Here is a 14,688-nt window from a genome sequence, read left to right as displayed (position 1 = left end):
AGTGGTTTTGAATTTACGATTAAGAATCCCATTTCACAAGAACAACTTCACCGTGAACTTTTCCTCTTTCCATTGGCAAAAACCTTGGATTGTCTTTTGAATATGGAAAAAAGTCTCCAATTGGAACGTGTTTTTCTCTTCACCACCACCAAAATCGTTTTAGCTTGAGCACCAGCGATGAAAGAGACATGACAATAAAATTGTATTGAAGCATTGCAAGAAGTAAAAAGTGGTGATTTTTGTGTGAAACACCCAAAACGGGCGTGCATGAATTTGCTCAATGGAAAACACTTTGCATCAGGGAGAGATCACTATGTGTGAGAGAAGAAAAAAAAAGCGCGGCATGAAAAGATTGAACTGTCGGGAGAAAGATTACATTGTTTAATTTGCAAGACGTGGTACACTGGCTTCTCTCCAACACTTTTCCAGTTCCCTCTCATTACTGCCTACCTCTGGCCACATCGCATCAATATTGTTTGAGTGAGTGCGAGAGACTCCAAAGAAGAGTAGGGAGGTCGTCAAAAGAAAAGAGGATCGCGCACGGCATCAGCAGTTAGTTCAGTGTAAGTCAAGTCTTTGGTCAGAACGTGGTCTCTTTTACAAGCAAACACCGCTAAATTTCTGCATCACTTTGGACGGAGATCTCTCCTCGTCGCCAAACTCTCCGACCCATAAGTTATTGACGGTTTTATAATTGTTAAGAGTGAAAAAAAACATATTAATTTGTTAATTATGAACAAATTTACTGTCGTTCTCGCTATAACTGCATTGATCGCTTCAGAAGCCAGTGAGTTGTTATTTTGCCAATAAAAATTATTCATAAATTCGCTCTACTAAATTTAATGCACACTCTCCACTCATGAGGACCGTGATCGCGGAATTCAACTCATTAAAAACCCATTCACACCCCTTTTCGCAAATAACAATCTATAAATTTTTCATCACGCACCCACATGATAAAATCTGTGCCGAAAATATTCATTAAAGCCCGCCCAATATGAAATGGTGTGCAAGTTCATTAAAAATCTCATGCAATATCCATTAAGAAAGTTTCAAAAGTGCAATTGGGAGTCGAAAGGATGGGCATTGGAGAGTCAATAAATTGCAAGATAACCAATTTCGGCCCACACGAGAGAGAGACAGGGCGATCTATTAGTGATCTGCCGTGAAATAATAAAATGCTCACACAGAAAATTATATAAAATGCCTCGTTAAAATTGCTGAAAGTTCAAATAAACTGGTTTGTTGTATAAGAAAATTACTGGTCAGACACATTGGACTTTTTAAACGGATGTGTGGCTCCCAAGGAATTTTAAAAGGCATTTTCTTCTTTCCCAAAAATAAATACATTACTCTCTCACTCCAATATTTAATCTCCCTCTTTTTTTTGTCTTCAACTCAATACCAACTCGTTTTCCTCCCATGTTCGACATTTTCTTTTACTTGTCTTTTTACCTCAAAGTGTCCATTGTTGAAAGAGACACTCTTTTTTCCCAAGCACAATCAATATATACGACCAGTTGATTATGAAACGCCGCATTCAGTGTCATTGAATTCTGTCTGAATTTGTCGCTTTGGGGCATGTATAATGCGAACAACATCATTTTTTCTCATTATGAATTTTCACTTTCTGCCATGGCTTTTGCTTTCATTGAGAGGTTGCTAACACTCACCATGCCAAAGCCTCTTTCTCTCCTTCGCGCTCATACGCAAAATACACAGCCACACAACGTCAGGTAATTGCATCTAATCGCTCCCTATTAACTCTCATTTTTTACTTGCCTCTCATTACTCCACATCGATCTGGCGGGGCGGCCGAAGTTGATGATCGAGAAATGTCCATTTCTCTCGATTCGGGGATTCGATTTTCCTGATTGCCAAGAGCATTTTCGCCCGTGCACTTCTCGGGAAAGAGACGCGAGCCTAAAGAGAGAGAAATACAGAGGCACAAAGCGTTTTAGAAAGTTGTCGTCAAGTCACACACACTGAATATATTAATAAATTCTCAACATTCGCACACACAACTTGATTTCCATGGCTCATGGCATTTGATCATTCCTCTCACACCTGATCATTCTTCACGCAGGGCACTAGTAAATTGATCAATGCACAGAACATATTTCAAATAGTCTGCGCACAATCTATTCTATATCGCCACAAATCAGCCAATTAACTGTCGCCAATCGTTGTCATGTGAGTCACAGAACATTCTTTTTTTTGCATTCTCCGCAGGTGCTCAGAATTTCAAATGCCCCCCAAAAGACGGCCAGTATGAGGATTCCGTTCAGTGTGACAAATACTATGAATGCGTAGACGGTGCAGCTGTAGCGAAACTCTGCCCCGATGGTCTGGTCTTTGACCCAACCATCAGGAAAATCAACAAATGTGATCAGCCCTTCAATGTTGACTGCGGAGACAGGACAGAACTTCGTAAGATCGATCGCAATCGCCTCAACTGCAAAGGAGTAATGATTTGATGTGTCCTTTTGCAGAACCACCAAAGGGAACTCACATCTGTCCCAGGAGGAATGGATTCTTCGCCCATCCTGACGCCACCATCTGCAATATCTTCTACAACTGCATAGAGGGAGATTACACAGAGATCACGTGCACGGCTGGACTGCACTTTGACGAGTACACAGGCACTTGTGTCTGGCCAAACACCGCTCAGCGTCAGGGATGCCAAGACAAGAGCAGTGAGTTCATGACAATTCACTATCTTCATCAGAATCTCACGCATTTTCTTACCTTCGCAGAGGAACTCAAGGATGGATTCACCTGCCCCAAAGAGCCCGCAGTCGACTCCACCGGCCAGACTGTGGCTCATCCCAAGTATCCTCATCCCACAGACTGCCAGCGGTTCTACGTGTGCCTCAACGGCATTGAGCCTCGTGATCTTGGCTGTCAAGTCGGTGAGGTCTACAACGATGAGACTCAACGCTGCGACGCCCCCGAAAATGTGCCAGGATGCGAAGATTGGTACGCCGCATCGGACGAGAAGAAGAACTAGAATGAGATAGAGCGTGATTGGAGTATTAGTCTATCTTCTGCCCTTGAGGAGGATTCAAAGAATACTTTAGAATTGAGCTCTCAACCAATCCTGCCACAAATCACAATTCAAGACAGACTGTAAATACAATTAATGTGTTTATAAAGGGATTTCAGAAATTTGTCCATATTCTATCAATTCAAATAAATCATGTACTAAAAGAGAATCTCAAGCACTCTTCATTTGCAACGTCCACACAGTTTTTGTGAGCTTTTCAGCACTGGTGAATAGCCCCGTTTTGAAAGACGATGAGGAAGCTCACCAACGAATCGGTTAACCGCATGGGCGGCACAAAAAACGCGCTCCCCCCAAAAAGCGCACGATTTTCTCCACTCTCCAAAATGAATTATACTTTACCACCCAAACTACGTGCCTCCATAAAGCTCCCGCCATCACCTGGTGACTCTATACTTGGCTCACAAATCCACCTCAGCCACAGTCAGTCGACGGCCAGCCACGGATCAGATCGCTGATCTCAACGCACTTCGGGACAAATTGATCTTTTCAACTCACTCCTCAAGCGCTCGCCAATCATCCTCGTGAAACACATACTTGAAACGCGATCGTGTGGTGAAGAAAAAAAAAAGAATGAATTACTTAACAGTCCTTTTAGTGGTTGCTTTTAGTGTTTTAGGTGAGTGTGTTTTTTTTGCAACATAATTGCACGTATCTTACATGACTTCCTCGACAATTTATTCAATTTCTTCTTGATCATTATGCAACACCTCTGCAATCATTATTATTTCCCCTCTAAGCATCCCAATTTCCATCACAATCCACCAGAATGGTGGTGCCCACACGAAGAAATTAGTGTGAGCTGACTGTATTCAAATCACGTTTAACAAGAGGTGAAGGCAGTTCACCTCGTCGCCAAAAACCGTTCACCATCCTATTTTTTGTGCCTCTCCTTACCACCGAAAATGTGATTTCTTCGTCTATTCCAACTCTTTTTCACGCGAGGCCACAATGCATATCTTTTATCACTTGAGGAAACAAGAGAAATCTCGCGTCTTATCCACCGAATTGAATTGTTTGTCTTTTCACTGAAACTCCCATGCAAAACAGTGTAAATAGAAAAGCATAAAATCATACATTTCGAGATCTTGAGCATCAAGAGAGCAAGAAAAAAAAATCCTCCACTGGAGATCAATATTATCTATCGTTCGTTTGACAATGCAAAAGTCAATAGAAACACACATTGTTCTCGCATTTTTGCACTCTCAGCGCTCTCAACACCTCAGCAAGAGATTTTCCTATCTTTGAATTATTCAAACAATTCTCACTCTGCATATATTATGACTATTTTTAAAAGTTAATTGGCGCTTTGTCAAGACAAACTGATAAAAACTCGTTTGATCAGAACATGTTCCGGGCCGCCACTCGAAAACTCACTCTAAATCAAAGCGCGCAATCTCATGAAAAGCATATCAGAAAATCGCCAAACTCAGTATGGCTCTAAAATTACCCACAGCAATGCAATGGCAAACTGAAAGTGTTTGGAGAAGAAAGTTACTTATGCTCGCCTGCAGTGTCAAAGAAGATGATGGGACGATGAAAAATTGTGCTGCGAAATTGCATCTCAGTGTCTCCAGATTTTTACACTTAACATTTGGTCTCTCTCTCTCGCTCTTTTGCTGCAATTATCAATTGCATAATCGCGTATTGCACTTTTTCCATTTGCTCCAGTTCACTTCACATGCCGTAACTTGGAATTTATTTAGAATTGAAAGTCTTTTGAAACAATACTTAAAGGTCAAATACCTGAAGTAGGGGAAAGGTGGATGCGATGCTATCGCGTCCTCATCCTCTATATTGCGTGCATAAATAATTCAGGAAATTCTCTACTGATCATTAATCAATCAGTCGAAACTGAGTGAGAGTGATAATGAATTTCAATGAAAGCGTGCGAAAGAAATGTGGCAGATATGCAAAAATCATACCAAAAGAGAGCTCTTTTGTAAGTCTGATAATTCTAGAGCGTAAAGCAATATAAATTCAATTACAACATTCTTTTATATCAACTTTTCCATATGAAATTCAACACGAAAATATTGCCACCAATAGACTGTGAAACGATAAAGTAAATCATTGTGAAATTTGATACTTTTACCTTCATGATATTATTGTTAACAAAGCGTGGAATCAATCATCAAGTAAAAGCTCATGAACTTGCCAGTCTTAACCTTTACTCACATCAACTTCACGATTTGCTTCCCAGGCACTTATGGCGCCCCAACAACGTGTCCTGAGCCCTTCGGAGAACAGGCTTACGCCCATCCTGAGCACTGCGACCAGTTCTTCCTCTGCACCAACGGCACCCTAACGCTGGAGACTTGTGAGAACGGGCTGCTGTTCGATGGCAAGGGTCACGTGTACAATCACTGCAACTACAACTGGGCCGTCGACTGTGGCGTCCGCAAACACGACCGTGAGTCTAGCCATTTGACATGATGTGGCAAGGAATTCCTGAAAATGTTATGTTAATTGCAGCCACGCCACTCTCGTCTCCCGGCTGTGAGTATCGCTTCGGCATCTATCCGGATACGGATCAATGCTCCACGACGTATGTCAAGTGCGCTCACGGAGAGCCTCACCTGAAGCCATGCGACGACGGGCTGGTGTATGACGATCGCATCCACGGATGCAACTGGCCAGATCAGCTGCTGGAGAAGTGCGACCCAACCGCCGTTGTGGGCTTCGTCTGTCCCGCTCACGTGCCATCCCATAGTGCCGCTGCCCGATTCTGGCCTTTCCCACGATTCCCCGTGGCCGGAGACTGCCACCGGCTCATCACCTGCGTCGAGGGCCATCCGCGTCTCATCACGTGCGGCGAGGACAAGGTCTTCGACAAGAACACCCTCACATGCGAGGAGGACATCCCATGCGTTCCCTAGACAGCTTCCCGCCACCAATTCTTGCCTTCAAAGAGGAAAGAAAAATACTCAAGATTAGAAGAAAGACACCAAAACGTCAGAGAAAGGGAAATTCGTTACCATTTCACGTAAAAGTGAACTTTCATGTACATAACACAACACTATTTTCTTCGCAATTCGCCACAATGTTACTTTTCCCTGTAGAAGCGGAGAAGCCAGCTTTTTCGGACGCCCCGGCACGAAAGTGCGCCGCCGAGAGTCCAATAAACTATTGCAATATCACCAATTCATTGCTCCCGTTTTGCCGCCACTTTTCCTCATACAGTGAAAATACACACAACTTCTCGTTTTCTTTTACAAACACACCTCTTTTTTCCTCTTCCAACTCACACGAACATCTTTCCTCTTATACCACCCTCGAGCATGCATAATAGGGCAAGAGTGAGAAAAAATACTCATAATTAAGTGTCTGATAATTCCGTACATACAAGATGCATTTAATCACGTTCATTGAAGCGTTTCAAATATTCTTGCTGGACTCTGTAGGAGGTGTGATTTCTCCAGAAAATGATTGCTAAATCAATCCCAATCACATAGAAAAAAAAGTGTACTCAAGAGAGAAATATTGTATTTTTCTTCATTAAAATTATACGATTGAGCTAAACATAATCCAAAGTGTATTTCATTGCTAATTACCTCATTTGCGTACATTTCACCACACACAGGTGAAGGTTCGGCGCAGTTGGATGGACTTCCCTTCCAAGAAAACCACTGTTTAGCGAGAGTCGGAAGGCGCAAAAAGCGCGCTGATTTGTCAATAAGATTGTGTGGAATAATTTATTCTCATCCGCACTGCTTATCACGCACATGGCATGATGAATTGCAAAATATGCGACATTTAGGGATGGTTTTTTAGCGATTCCTAGAGGAACTTTGACCTTATCATTATTAAATTAACCGCAAAGCGGCGAAAACATAGTCAATTACGTGTCTTTTCACCATTTGCAACGCACTCCCTGTGATTCACTCTTATATGAATCTTGTAAAACTCCAAAATACCTTGGCTTTTCACATATTTTATCATTTTATCCATCCTTTATTTTCCAATATGTAATATGTAACCTTTCTCTGCTTACCCTCCTCAATATCTGTAGTGGTCAGGCTTGTAGGGTCCCTCCTGCGGCACGTTCAGGTACTTTGCCTGTTTCTCGCTCAGCTTCGTCAGCTTCACACCCAGTTTGTCCAAATGCAGCGCCGCCACTTCCTCATCCAGCTTCTTGGGCAGCATGACCACTCCCACCTTGTACTGATCCTTCTTCGTCCACAGCTCGATCTGCGCCAGCACTTGATTCGTAAAGGAGTTGGACATGACGAAGCTCGGATGTCCCATGGCACAGCCCAGATTCACCAGTCGCCCAGCGGCCAGGACAATCACGTGATTCCCGTTCGACAGCGTGTAGCGATCAACCTGAGGCTTGATGCTCACCTTCTCCACGGCATTCTTGTCCAGCCAACTCACATCGATCTCACAGTCGAAGTGGCCAATGTTGCATACAATTGAGTCATCCTTCATGTTCATGAAGTGGCGCTCCTCGATGATACCATGGCATCCCGTCGCTGTGACGTAGATTGTGGCCTTTGTGCTGGCCTCTTCCATCGTTGTCACTTCGTAGCCCTCCATGGCGGCCTGGAGAGCATTGATGGGATCTATTTCGGTGATTAGCACCCTGCCGCCGAAGCCTCTCAGGGCCTGGGCGCATCCCTTGCCCACATCTCCGTATCCAGCCACCACGCACACCTTCCCGGCGATCATCACGTCCGTGGCACGTTTAATGCCATCAATCAGCGACTCACGACACCCATAGAGGTTGTCAAACTTGCTCTTGGTCACCGAGTCATTCACATTGATCGCCGGCACGGCGAGTTTCCCCTCCTGGAGCATCTTGTACAGATTATGGACACCCGTGGTGGTCTCTTCGCTGATCCCACTGATTCCCTTGAGGAACTGCGGGAACTTCTCGTGCACGAGATTCGTCAAGTCACCGCCATCGTCCAGAATCATGTTCAGTGGCTGACCATCTTTGAACACCAGCGTCTGCTCGATGCACCACAAGTACTCCTCCTCCGTCTCCCCCTTCCAAGCATACACAGGCACTCCGGAAGCCGCGATCGCAGCAGCAGCGTGGTCTTGAGTGCTGTAAATGTTACAGCTCGACCATTGAACCTGAAAAAGCCAAACAAATCGTTTATTCAAGGTGAAACTCTACTTTTTTCCCAGCTTTATAATATAATTTTAATTGGTCTTCATTAATCAGGGGAAAAATGCGAAATTTACGAGTAAAATCTCATTATAACAATACATCTACAATAGAAGAATGATAACCCTATCAGGCGTTCTAGTTTCTTATTCCGGTATCTCATTATCTCTACTTTCAGGTCGCAAACTGTGCACGTTTCATTGCCCATAAAATCTATTCAGAGACAGGAACGATTTCCGCGCAGCATCACAATGAATAAGCACAAATGGAGAGTATTAGAGATAAGATGACCCCCGCGAAATCTCAGGGGGTCAGAGTCATGACGCGTTACTGCCCCATATCACGCCCAGAAATAGCCACTGTCTCTGTGCATCACGTGATTCAACGGGAAATCATTACCTCAGCTCCCAGCTCCACGAGAGTCTCAATGAGGACCGCCGTCTGGATGGTCATGTGCAGACACCCGGCAATCCTGGCGCCCTTCAGGATCTTCTGTGGTCCATACTTGGCGCGGCACGCCATGAGGCCTGGCATCTCGTTCTCCGCCATAATGATCTCCTTCCGGCCAAAATCCGCCAGGGACATGTCCGCTAAACAGGAAGACACAAAGTAACCTCAATGTTAGTGGCGCCGGGAAAACTCCCTTCGCTAATCGCCTCACTTACCAACTTTGAAGGGTACCTTAGCCATGTTTGTTCTGTGTTGAGATGCTACTGCTGTCAGGGAATAAGAACTACTAAATCGTGGGGAATTTCAGCGGCTTCTGGACGCTCTAAACGTGCTTGGAAGATACCCAAAAAAAGAGAGACAACTCGATCTCAGCGCCATCAAGTGGAGACATAGAATTTCCATATAATCCCGCCAGAGAGCTATACCCACAATATTCCCCTGAAAAATACTGAACTTGAAATTTTCATGCTAATCCGTAAAAACACGCATACGAACGTAGCTTTCAGGGCATATTTTTTACAAATCACCTAAATTTTACGTTTTTCGAATGACACACACTGGGTCAAGGCACAACCGTAGCGAAATATGCATATTTCCTCTGTGCATCTTTGAAACTTTCACACCGGCCCCTCCCCTCATTCTGCACACCGAAACGCCGAAAAAACTACTAGAATCACCCCGCCGAACTCACAGCATCCAACATGGCGGACGAAAAACACCCAAATTTGGTGCAGTTTCGTCATTCAGTGCGCAGAAGTAGATGTCGCTTCGTGAGCTTTCCAAAAAATTGCCCATTTGTGTTTTTCTCATGACTTTAATTTAAGAAAAAGGCGTCGAAATACATGTCCTCAGAGTCTTGCATTAATGGTAATGCATGCTAGAAAACTTCAACGTAGCGATGGGTAATATACATCTTTCATTATTTACGTGCTTTCCCCTCAAATTTCACCCCAAATTTGCCATGGCATTTTTTCACCTCCTACAGGAATTATTTTACCTTTTCCACCCAATCTTGCAGGAAAATGTAACTTTTGCCCCCATTTAGACTCTTTGCAGGCCCCCCGGTATATTTTTCTCATCAAGTAATAGTGATTTTTCTGTTTTTCAGGTATTTCGATAAACATCCCCATCCTCATCCCTACCAGGTAAATAAATCAACACTTTTTCCGCCTATTTAATTATATAAACTTGTATATTTTGCCCTATTTCTCTTCCCCGGGGGCCCCCCTAGAGCGTGATACTGGGTTTCTCAGGGGATTTTGCCTTTTTCTAGATCAATTTCTGCAAAGAAATCTCACCTGTCAAACTTCAGGTGAAATTCAATATTTCTCCATGTTTGACACCTAATTTGCTGAGAAAATAGCTTTGACTTCCCAGAAAAGCACCCCGTGGAGTTGATTGAGGGATCTGTGGGTGTCTCCGTGGGGTTTTCCGCGGGAAAAGCGCTCTGAAGTGGGTTGACTGGGACACAACCTAGAAAAGATGTTGCAAGCGCCACCACATCAACTTTTCATGAAGTCTCTTCCCGGAACGGAAGCCAAACACAAGCGATTTCCCAACGAAAAGTCATCCGGCCCATGAAATAACGCGCTTTTCTTGTCTTTCCTTGCAGAACTCAAAGTATAAGAGAGACTATGAGAGAGAGGCTAGCAGATCCAGCAGTTATTTACGCGACAGGGACTCTTCTCCGACATCCGGAGGAGCCGGAAGCGGTAACAGCTCCCTAAACAATGGTAATTCTCCCGTTTTTGTCCGCCAAATACACCGCAAAGAGAACACACTCCAATCAAGTCGCTTTTTTCAGGCAACAACTACAGATTTGCATCCCCGGAACTGGATTCTCCGCCCCGTGAGAATCGCTATCGCGACTCAGATAGATGCACAAGTTTTGTAATGAGAATGAGAGACAAGGAACGCGATCGGGACTCCTACAAAAAGGATAAATATATAGGTAAGCCACAGACTTGATGAATTTGCAGGCAATTGGTCTGCCTTCTTTCACTCTTCCATCCATTCAATTACGCTCAATTGAGATACAATCTTGAAGCACTCTTCCTCGGCTTAGATTCAAATTCACGATTTTCACGAGTCTCACAGAGTGAGAAACCGTTTCGCGAAATTCACTGGCTTTGTCTAATGAAAAGAGCAGAGATTATCAATTACTGAGAAGACATTTAAGTGATTTCCATGAAAAGAGAGTAATTGCTTCAAGATCTGAAACGAGTGACCAGATGGGCAGGTTTCGCAGAGAGGAAAAGGTTCTTGAACCAAGCATCAATTACAGTTCAGTCGGTTCTTAATCAAGATACTTTGAAAGTGAAGTATTCTATTGAGTTTCAAGAACGCATGCAAGTCTAGGCAATTTATCTGCTCTGTGTTCTTATCACTGACTCACTAAAATCCCATTTTCTCCCGATCTTGCAGTGCTTGAATAATTCATTTCATTGAGAATTTATCTCTTTAGCAATGAAACTATTCGCACAGAGTCTGTGCTTCTGTGTAAAGATAGTTTGTGGTGTGTTGAGGAGAAAAACAATAGCATGTATGATGTTTAAAATTGCAGATTGCTTGCGATCACCGAAGGACAAGCGGGATCGCCGTGATCGTGATTCTGAGCATCGAACAAATCACGATCGAATTGATCAGTCGCGGCGCTCATCGAAGGTGTGCGTGAGCGAGAAGCGCTCGGGCTCGAATGACCGGGAGCGGGACAGGGATCGCGACAGGGAGCGCGATCGCGAGAGGATAACGCGCGTGGGAGACTGGAGCGAACACACGTCGTCATCGGGCAAGAAGTATTACTACAACTGCAAGACAGAGGTGTCTCAGTGGGAGAAGCCGCGCGAGTGGGTGGAGCGCGAGAGGGGCGGCTCGCTGAAGGAGCAGCAGCATCCGCCGTCGCGGAGCAGTGACTATCGGGACAAGGAGCGGAGTGAGCGCGATGACCGCTTCTCGCGGTCGTCGTACGGCAAACATTCCAGTTCGCGCAGCAGCAGCGGCAGGATGCGCTGGACCCACGATACTGACGGCCATCGGCGGCGTCACGACGACAGCCAGGACATGGACATCAGTCCGGGCGACTCCACACCCACCTCGGAGGGCAACTACTCACACTCCAGCACACCCACGACGCAGCAGTCGCAGCAGCAGCATCATCATCACAACAGCGACGGGAGCAGTGCGCTACCGAGGCTCGCGTCTCATCCGCCGGTGACGCCCACCAACTCGCACATGCAGCAGCAGCATTTCACGATCCCATCGTCAGCCACGCTTGCCGGCACGGCCACAGCGACCAGTGCCACGGCGGCGGGCATGAAGATGAAGGGCGCTGATCATCACCACCTCAGCTCCATGCCGGTCTCTTCGCCGTCCTCGTCGACGCTGACCGCTTCCTCAGCCGGGCTGTGCCTGACCCTCGCCACCAGCGTCACGCAGTCCCAGACATCGGTCACGGGTGATATTGTGATGAACTCCAACACGCCGGGACCACCGCCAGTGTCGCTCGCGAATCTGCCCAAGATCCTGTCGCAGATCACGGGCAACAAGACACTGGACCAGACGGAGCTCAACCCACAGAAGGCGCTGCAGACCATCAACAATGCCCTCATGATGTCCTCGCGACAGCAACAGCATCAGCACGTCTCCATCGCGGGAGATGGCAGCAATTCTAACAGCATCAGGTGAGTGGAAACTTGAGAAGACTGCGTACTAATGCAACGCTAATGCTCCTGTGCTTGGCTTTGCAGGGATCACGTCCTGAATTCTCCACTCTACAACCTCCCACACTTGCACACAATGTCCCTTCTCAACCACACCACATCCGGGAGTGTTTTCAGCAGTGCAATGACCCAAGGGTCCCAGAGCGGATCAGGGGGATCCGTGAAGATTGATACGAGCGGAAATAGTTTAGTTCTCGGCGATGGACCGCCAACGCCGACACAAGAGATGGATGTTCTCAATTCTGAGCACAAGAAATGTAAGGGAAAGACGCCCAAATGTTGTACATGAGATCTTGTTTTGTAAACAATTTCGCTCTGCTTTTGCAGTGGATGGGACATCAGCTACACTGAGTAGCCTCCAAGGAGTGACATCGCAGGTGTCGAGATCACTAGGGCCTAGCTTAACACCAAGTCTTGCAAATTACTCACGGGCAGATCTAATACAACACGTGACAAATTGGCCAGCAGATTTACTGGAGAAACAGGTGAGAATGCGGAATTTCAATAGCAGCAATAACAATTTGGGCATTTGGAAACTTTCACTGTGATGAATTTCAGGGACAAAAGTGTTCGGAAGAGACTCACATTTTGGGTGATCTGCAGTGCACGAAGATATCTGCTGACTTGAAAATTGCCCGAAGTATAGTTAGAATCACAGAAATACAATCAACACTGCATGAACAAAAGTAAGTATGACCTTTTATTTCTCATTTAAAGTACATTCTAACAGGTTTGATTTAATTATTTCCCAGAATAATGTATTTACGACAACAAATTCGACGATTAGAGGAATTAAAATCACAGAATTCGTTTATGTCTGACGATCTTTAGCCTCATTAATTTATATAAAGAATAAAATTTTGGAAGAAAAACAGCAAGAATACTAATAATTTGTAAAAAATTATTGGATAAGACATCATTTAACAACATTTTAACAGTGTGACAAAGGCACATTATGTCCATAAATTTCTTCACATGTTCAAAAAGAGAGAAAAAAAGGAAAAACTGAGGCAGAACAATATATGAGAATTTTTTTTAAAGAACTGCAAGACACTCTTCCCTCCCGAAGAGTAAATAGGATTTTACTTCTAGGACAACAAGAGATGAAAGAAAGATGAGAGAACATCATAGGTGGGCTATATAGAAATCGGTGGGGAAATAAATATGATATAAAGTATATATATATATATAAAAATTGAAAAAGGAGAAAAAAATTTAGATGATCGTAAATAAAGTAAGAATTATATTAATTAAAATGAAAAAAAGTCTACTATTATTAAAAATGCAATTACAAAAGCACTGAATTTTTTACAGAGATGATGATGAAAAAGAATATTTAAAAATAGTGAAGAATATCCCGAAATCATGCAAAATAATACCAATTTACAATTACTGAAAAAAATAACAATGATATAAATTGAAGCAGAATATATAGCAAAATATTAGTGATTCTTTTGTGTACGTTTCTTCTTTCTTTTTATAATGTGTAAAAGAATATTTAATGAATATATAACAAAAATATGTATCTACAAACTTTTAATATTTTTCACAGAACACAACTGTTAAAGTAAAGAAGAAAACAAACATACAAAAACTACACATAAGAAATAAACAATAGTGAAAAAGGCAAAGGAACAAAATAATGTCTAGGTGTTATCTTTTTTTTCAATGGTCTTTTTAAATCGTCTGTTTTTTTTTACTATCTATTTGGTTAATCCAAAGTAAAGGTAAAAACTAAAACTGCAGATATTTCCTCAACTTTTAGAGAATGAGTAAAAATATAAAAGAAAAATATGCTGTTCTCGTATTTTATCCAAAAAAAAATCATTTTAAAAATATTAATGAAAAAAACATATAATAACAAAGTAAAATAGATGGTAATGGCTGTAGGCAAAATGATAAAAAAAAAATTTCCAATATATTTATTTCTTCGTTAGAGAAGTCAAAGAAGAAAAGAAATAAAATATGATGTGAAGGTAAATTTTTTCAGACTAATCGAGAGTTTAATAACGATAAAACACAATCTTAAAGTGAGATGAGCTGATAAAGAATAACGATGAGAAGGCACTTCTGATAAAAGTAGAGGATAAAATAATGTCGGTGGCGTGAAAGATTCTTTTTATAATAAAAAAATAACTATTATTTATTGTGTAATTCTATATAGACAACTTTTTTATATATAAATTAGTGATTAAATTATTTTTCTTATTGACGTTCATTTTTATTTTTTTTAATCATGAAACACACAAAAGTGAAAACACAATTTGTAATAGAACGTATAGAAAAAAAACTAAATAATAACCTTAACTGACGAGAAAATATAGGTGAAATAAAAAAAA

The 14,688-nt window shown here is 42.9% G+C and overlaps 4 protein-coding genes across 4 annotated transcripts; 3 read left to right on the top strand and 1 right to left on the bottom strand.

The window, feature by feature from the left end:
• The first annotated feature begins 583 nt into the window (after positions 1 to 583).
• Positions 584 to 3,209, top strand: LOC132259017 (protein obstructor-E). Its single transcript, XM_059756549.1, has 4 exons — positions 584 to 787; positions 2,233 to 2,430; positions 2,493 to 2,696; positions 2,757 to 3,209. Exons 1-4 carry the CDS (start codon positions 733 to 735, stop codon positions 3,008 to 3,010), a joined length of 711 nt encoding a protein of 236 aa, XP_059612532.1. The 5' UTR covers positions 584 to 732; the 3' UTR covers positions 3,011 to 3,209.
• A 238-nt stretch (positions 3,210 to 3,447) lies between these two features.
• LOC132259018 (protein obstructor-E) lies at positions 3,448 to 6,591 on the top strand. Its single transcript, XM_059756550.1, has 3 exons — positions 3,448 to 3,683; positions 5,268 to 5,477; positions 5,540 to 6,591. Exons 1-3 carry the CDS (start codon positions 3,638 to 3,640, stop codon positions 5,941 to 5,943), a joined length of 660 nt encoding a protein of 219 aa, XP_059612533.1. The 5' UTR covers positions 3,448 to 3,637; the 3' UTR covers positions 5,944 to 6,591.
• A 406-nt stretch (positions 6,592 to 6,997) lies between these two features.
• LOC132259016 (adenosylhomocysteinase) lies at positions 6,998 to 9,022 on the bottom strand. The gene is made up of 3 exons (XM_059756548.1): positions 8,846 to 9,022; positions 8,580 to 8,770; positions 6,998 to 8,146 (listed from the first exon to the last, which is right to left on the bottom strand). Exons 1-3 carry the CDS (start codon positions 8,868 to 8,870, stop codon positions 7,064 to 7,066), a joined length of 1,299 nt encoding a protein of 432 aa, XP_059612531.1. The 5' UTR covers positions 8,871 to 9,022; the 3' UTR covers positions 6,998 to 7,063.
• Positions 9,023 to 9,366: 344 nt separating this feature from the next.
• Positions 9,367 to 13,545, top strand: LOC132261061 (WW domain-containing adapter protein with coiled-coil homolog). The gene is made up of 9 exons (XM_059759585.1): positions 9,367 to 9,532; positions 9,739 to 9,775; positions 10,243 to 10,363; positions 10,435 to 10,581; positions 11,194 to 12,310; positions 12,377 to 12,606; positions 12,677 to 12,834; positions 12,908 to 13,035; positions 13,102 to 13,545. The coding sequence occupies exons 1-9, from the start codon at positions 9,495 to 9,497 to the stop codon at positions 13,178 to 13,180; spliced, it is 2,055 nt and encodes a 684-aa protein (XP_059615568.1). The 5' UTR covers positions 9,367 to 9,494; the 3' UTR covers positions 13,181 to 13,545.
• Positions 13,546 to 14,688: the final 1,143 nt, after the last annotated feature.

Source organism: Phlebotomus argentipes, unplaced genomic scaffold (genome assembly GCF_947086385.1).
Source record: "Phlebotomus argentipes unplaced genomic scaffold, Phlebotomus argentipes genome assembly scaffold_18, whole genome shotgun sequence".
Lineage (NCBI taxonomy): Eukaryota > Metazoa > Arthropoda > Insecta > Diptera > Psychodidae > Phlebotomus > Phlebotomus argentipes.
The sequence above is the reverse complement of the archived record's forward strand: the minus strand, read 5'-3'. Positions and strand labels throughout refer to the sequence as shown.

Excerpts from the sequence above, each read along its gene's own strand:
- LOC132259018 (XM_059756550.1), top strand. The coding sequence starts at position 3,638 with ATGAATTACTTAACAGTCCTTTTAGTGGTTGCTTTTAGTGTTTTAG. Across the intron at positions 3,684-5,267 it reads GGTTGCTTTTAGTGTTTTAG|GCACTTATGGCGCCCCAACA; the intron begins GTGAGTGTGTTT and ends TTTGCTTCCCAG. Across the intron at positions 5,478-5,539 it reads TGGCGTCCGCAAACACGACC|CCACGCCACTCTCGTCTCCC; the intron begins GTGAGTCTAGCC and ends TGTTAATTGCAG.
- LOC132259016 (XM_059756548.1), bottom strand. The coding sequence starts at position 8,870 with ATGGCTAAGGTACCCTTCAAAGTTG. Across the intron at positions 8,771-8,845 it reads TAAGGTACCCTTCAAAGTTG|CGGACATGTCCCTGGCGGAT; the intron begins GTAAGTGAGGCG and ends CTTCCTGTTTAG. Across the intron at positions 8,147-8,579 it reads TCGTGGAGCTGGGAGCTGAG|GTTCAATGGTCGAGCTGTAA; the intron begins GTAATGATTTCC and ends TGGCTTTTTCAG.
- LOC132261061 (XM_059759585.1), top strand. The coding sequence starts at position 9,495 with ATGGTAATGCATGCTAGAAAACTTCAACGTAGCGATGG. Across the intron at positions 9,776-10,242 it reads CCCATCCTCATCCCTACCAG|AACTCAAAGTATAAGAGAGA; the intron begins GTAAATAAATCA and ends CTTTCCTTGCAG. Across the intron at positions 10,364-10,434 it reads TAACAGCTCCCTAAACAATG|GCAACAACTACAGATTTGCA; the intron begins GTAATTCTCCCG and ends CGCTTTTTTCAG.
- LOC132259017 (XM_059756549.1), top strand. The coding sequence starts at position 733 with ATGAACAAATTTACTGTCGTTCTCGCTATAACTGCATTGATCGCTTCA. Across the intron at positions 788-2,232 it reads ATTGATCGCTTCAGAAGCCA|GTGCTCAGAATTTCAAATGC; the intron begins GTGAGTTGTTAT and ends CATTCTCCGCAG. Across the intron at positions 2,431-2,492 it reads CGGAGACAGGACAGAACTTC|AACCACCAAAGGGAACTCAC; the intron begins GTAAGATCGATC and ends GTCCTTTTGCAG.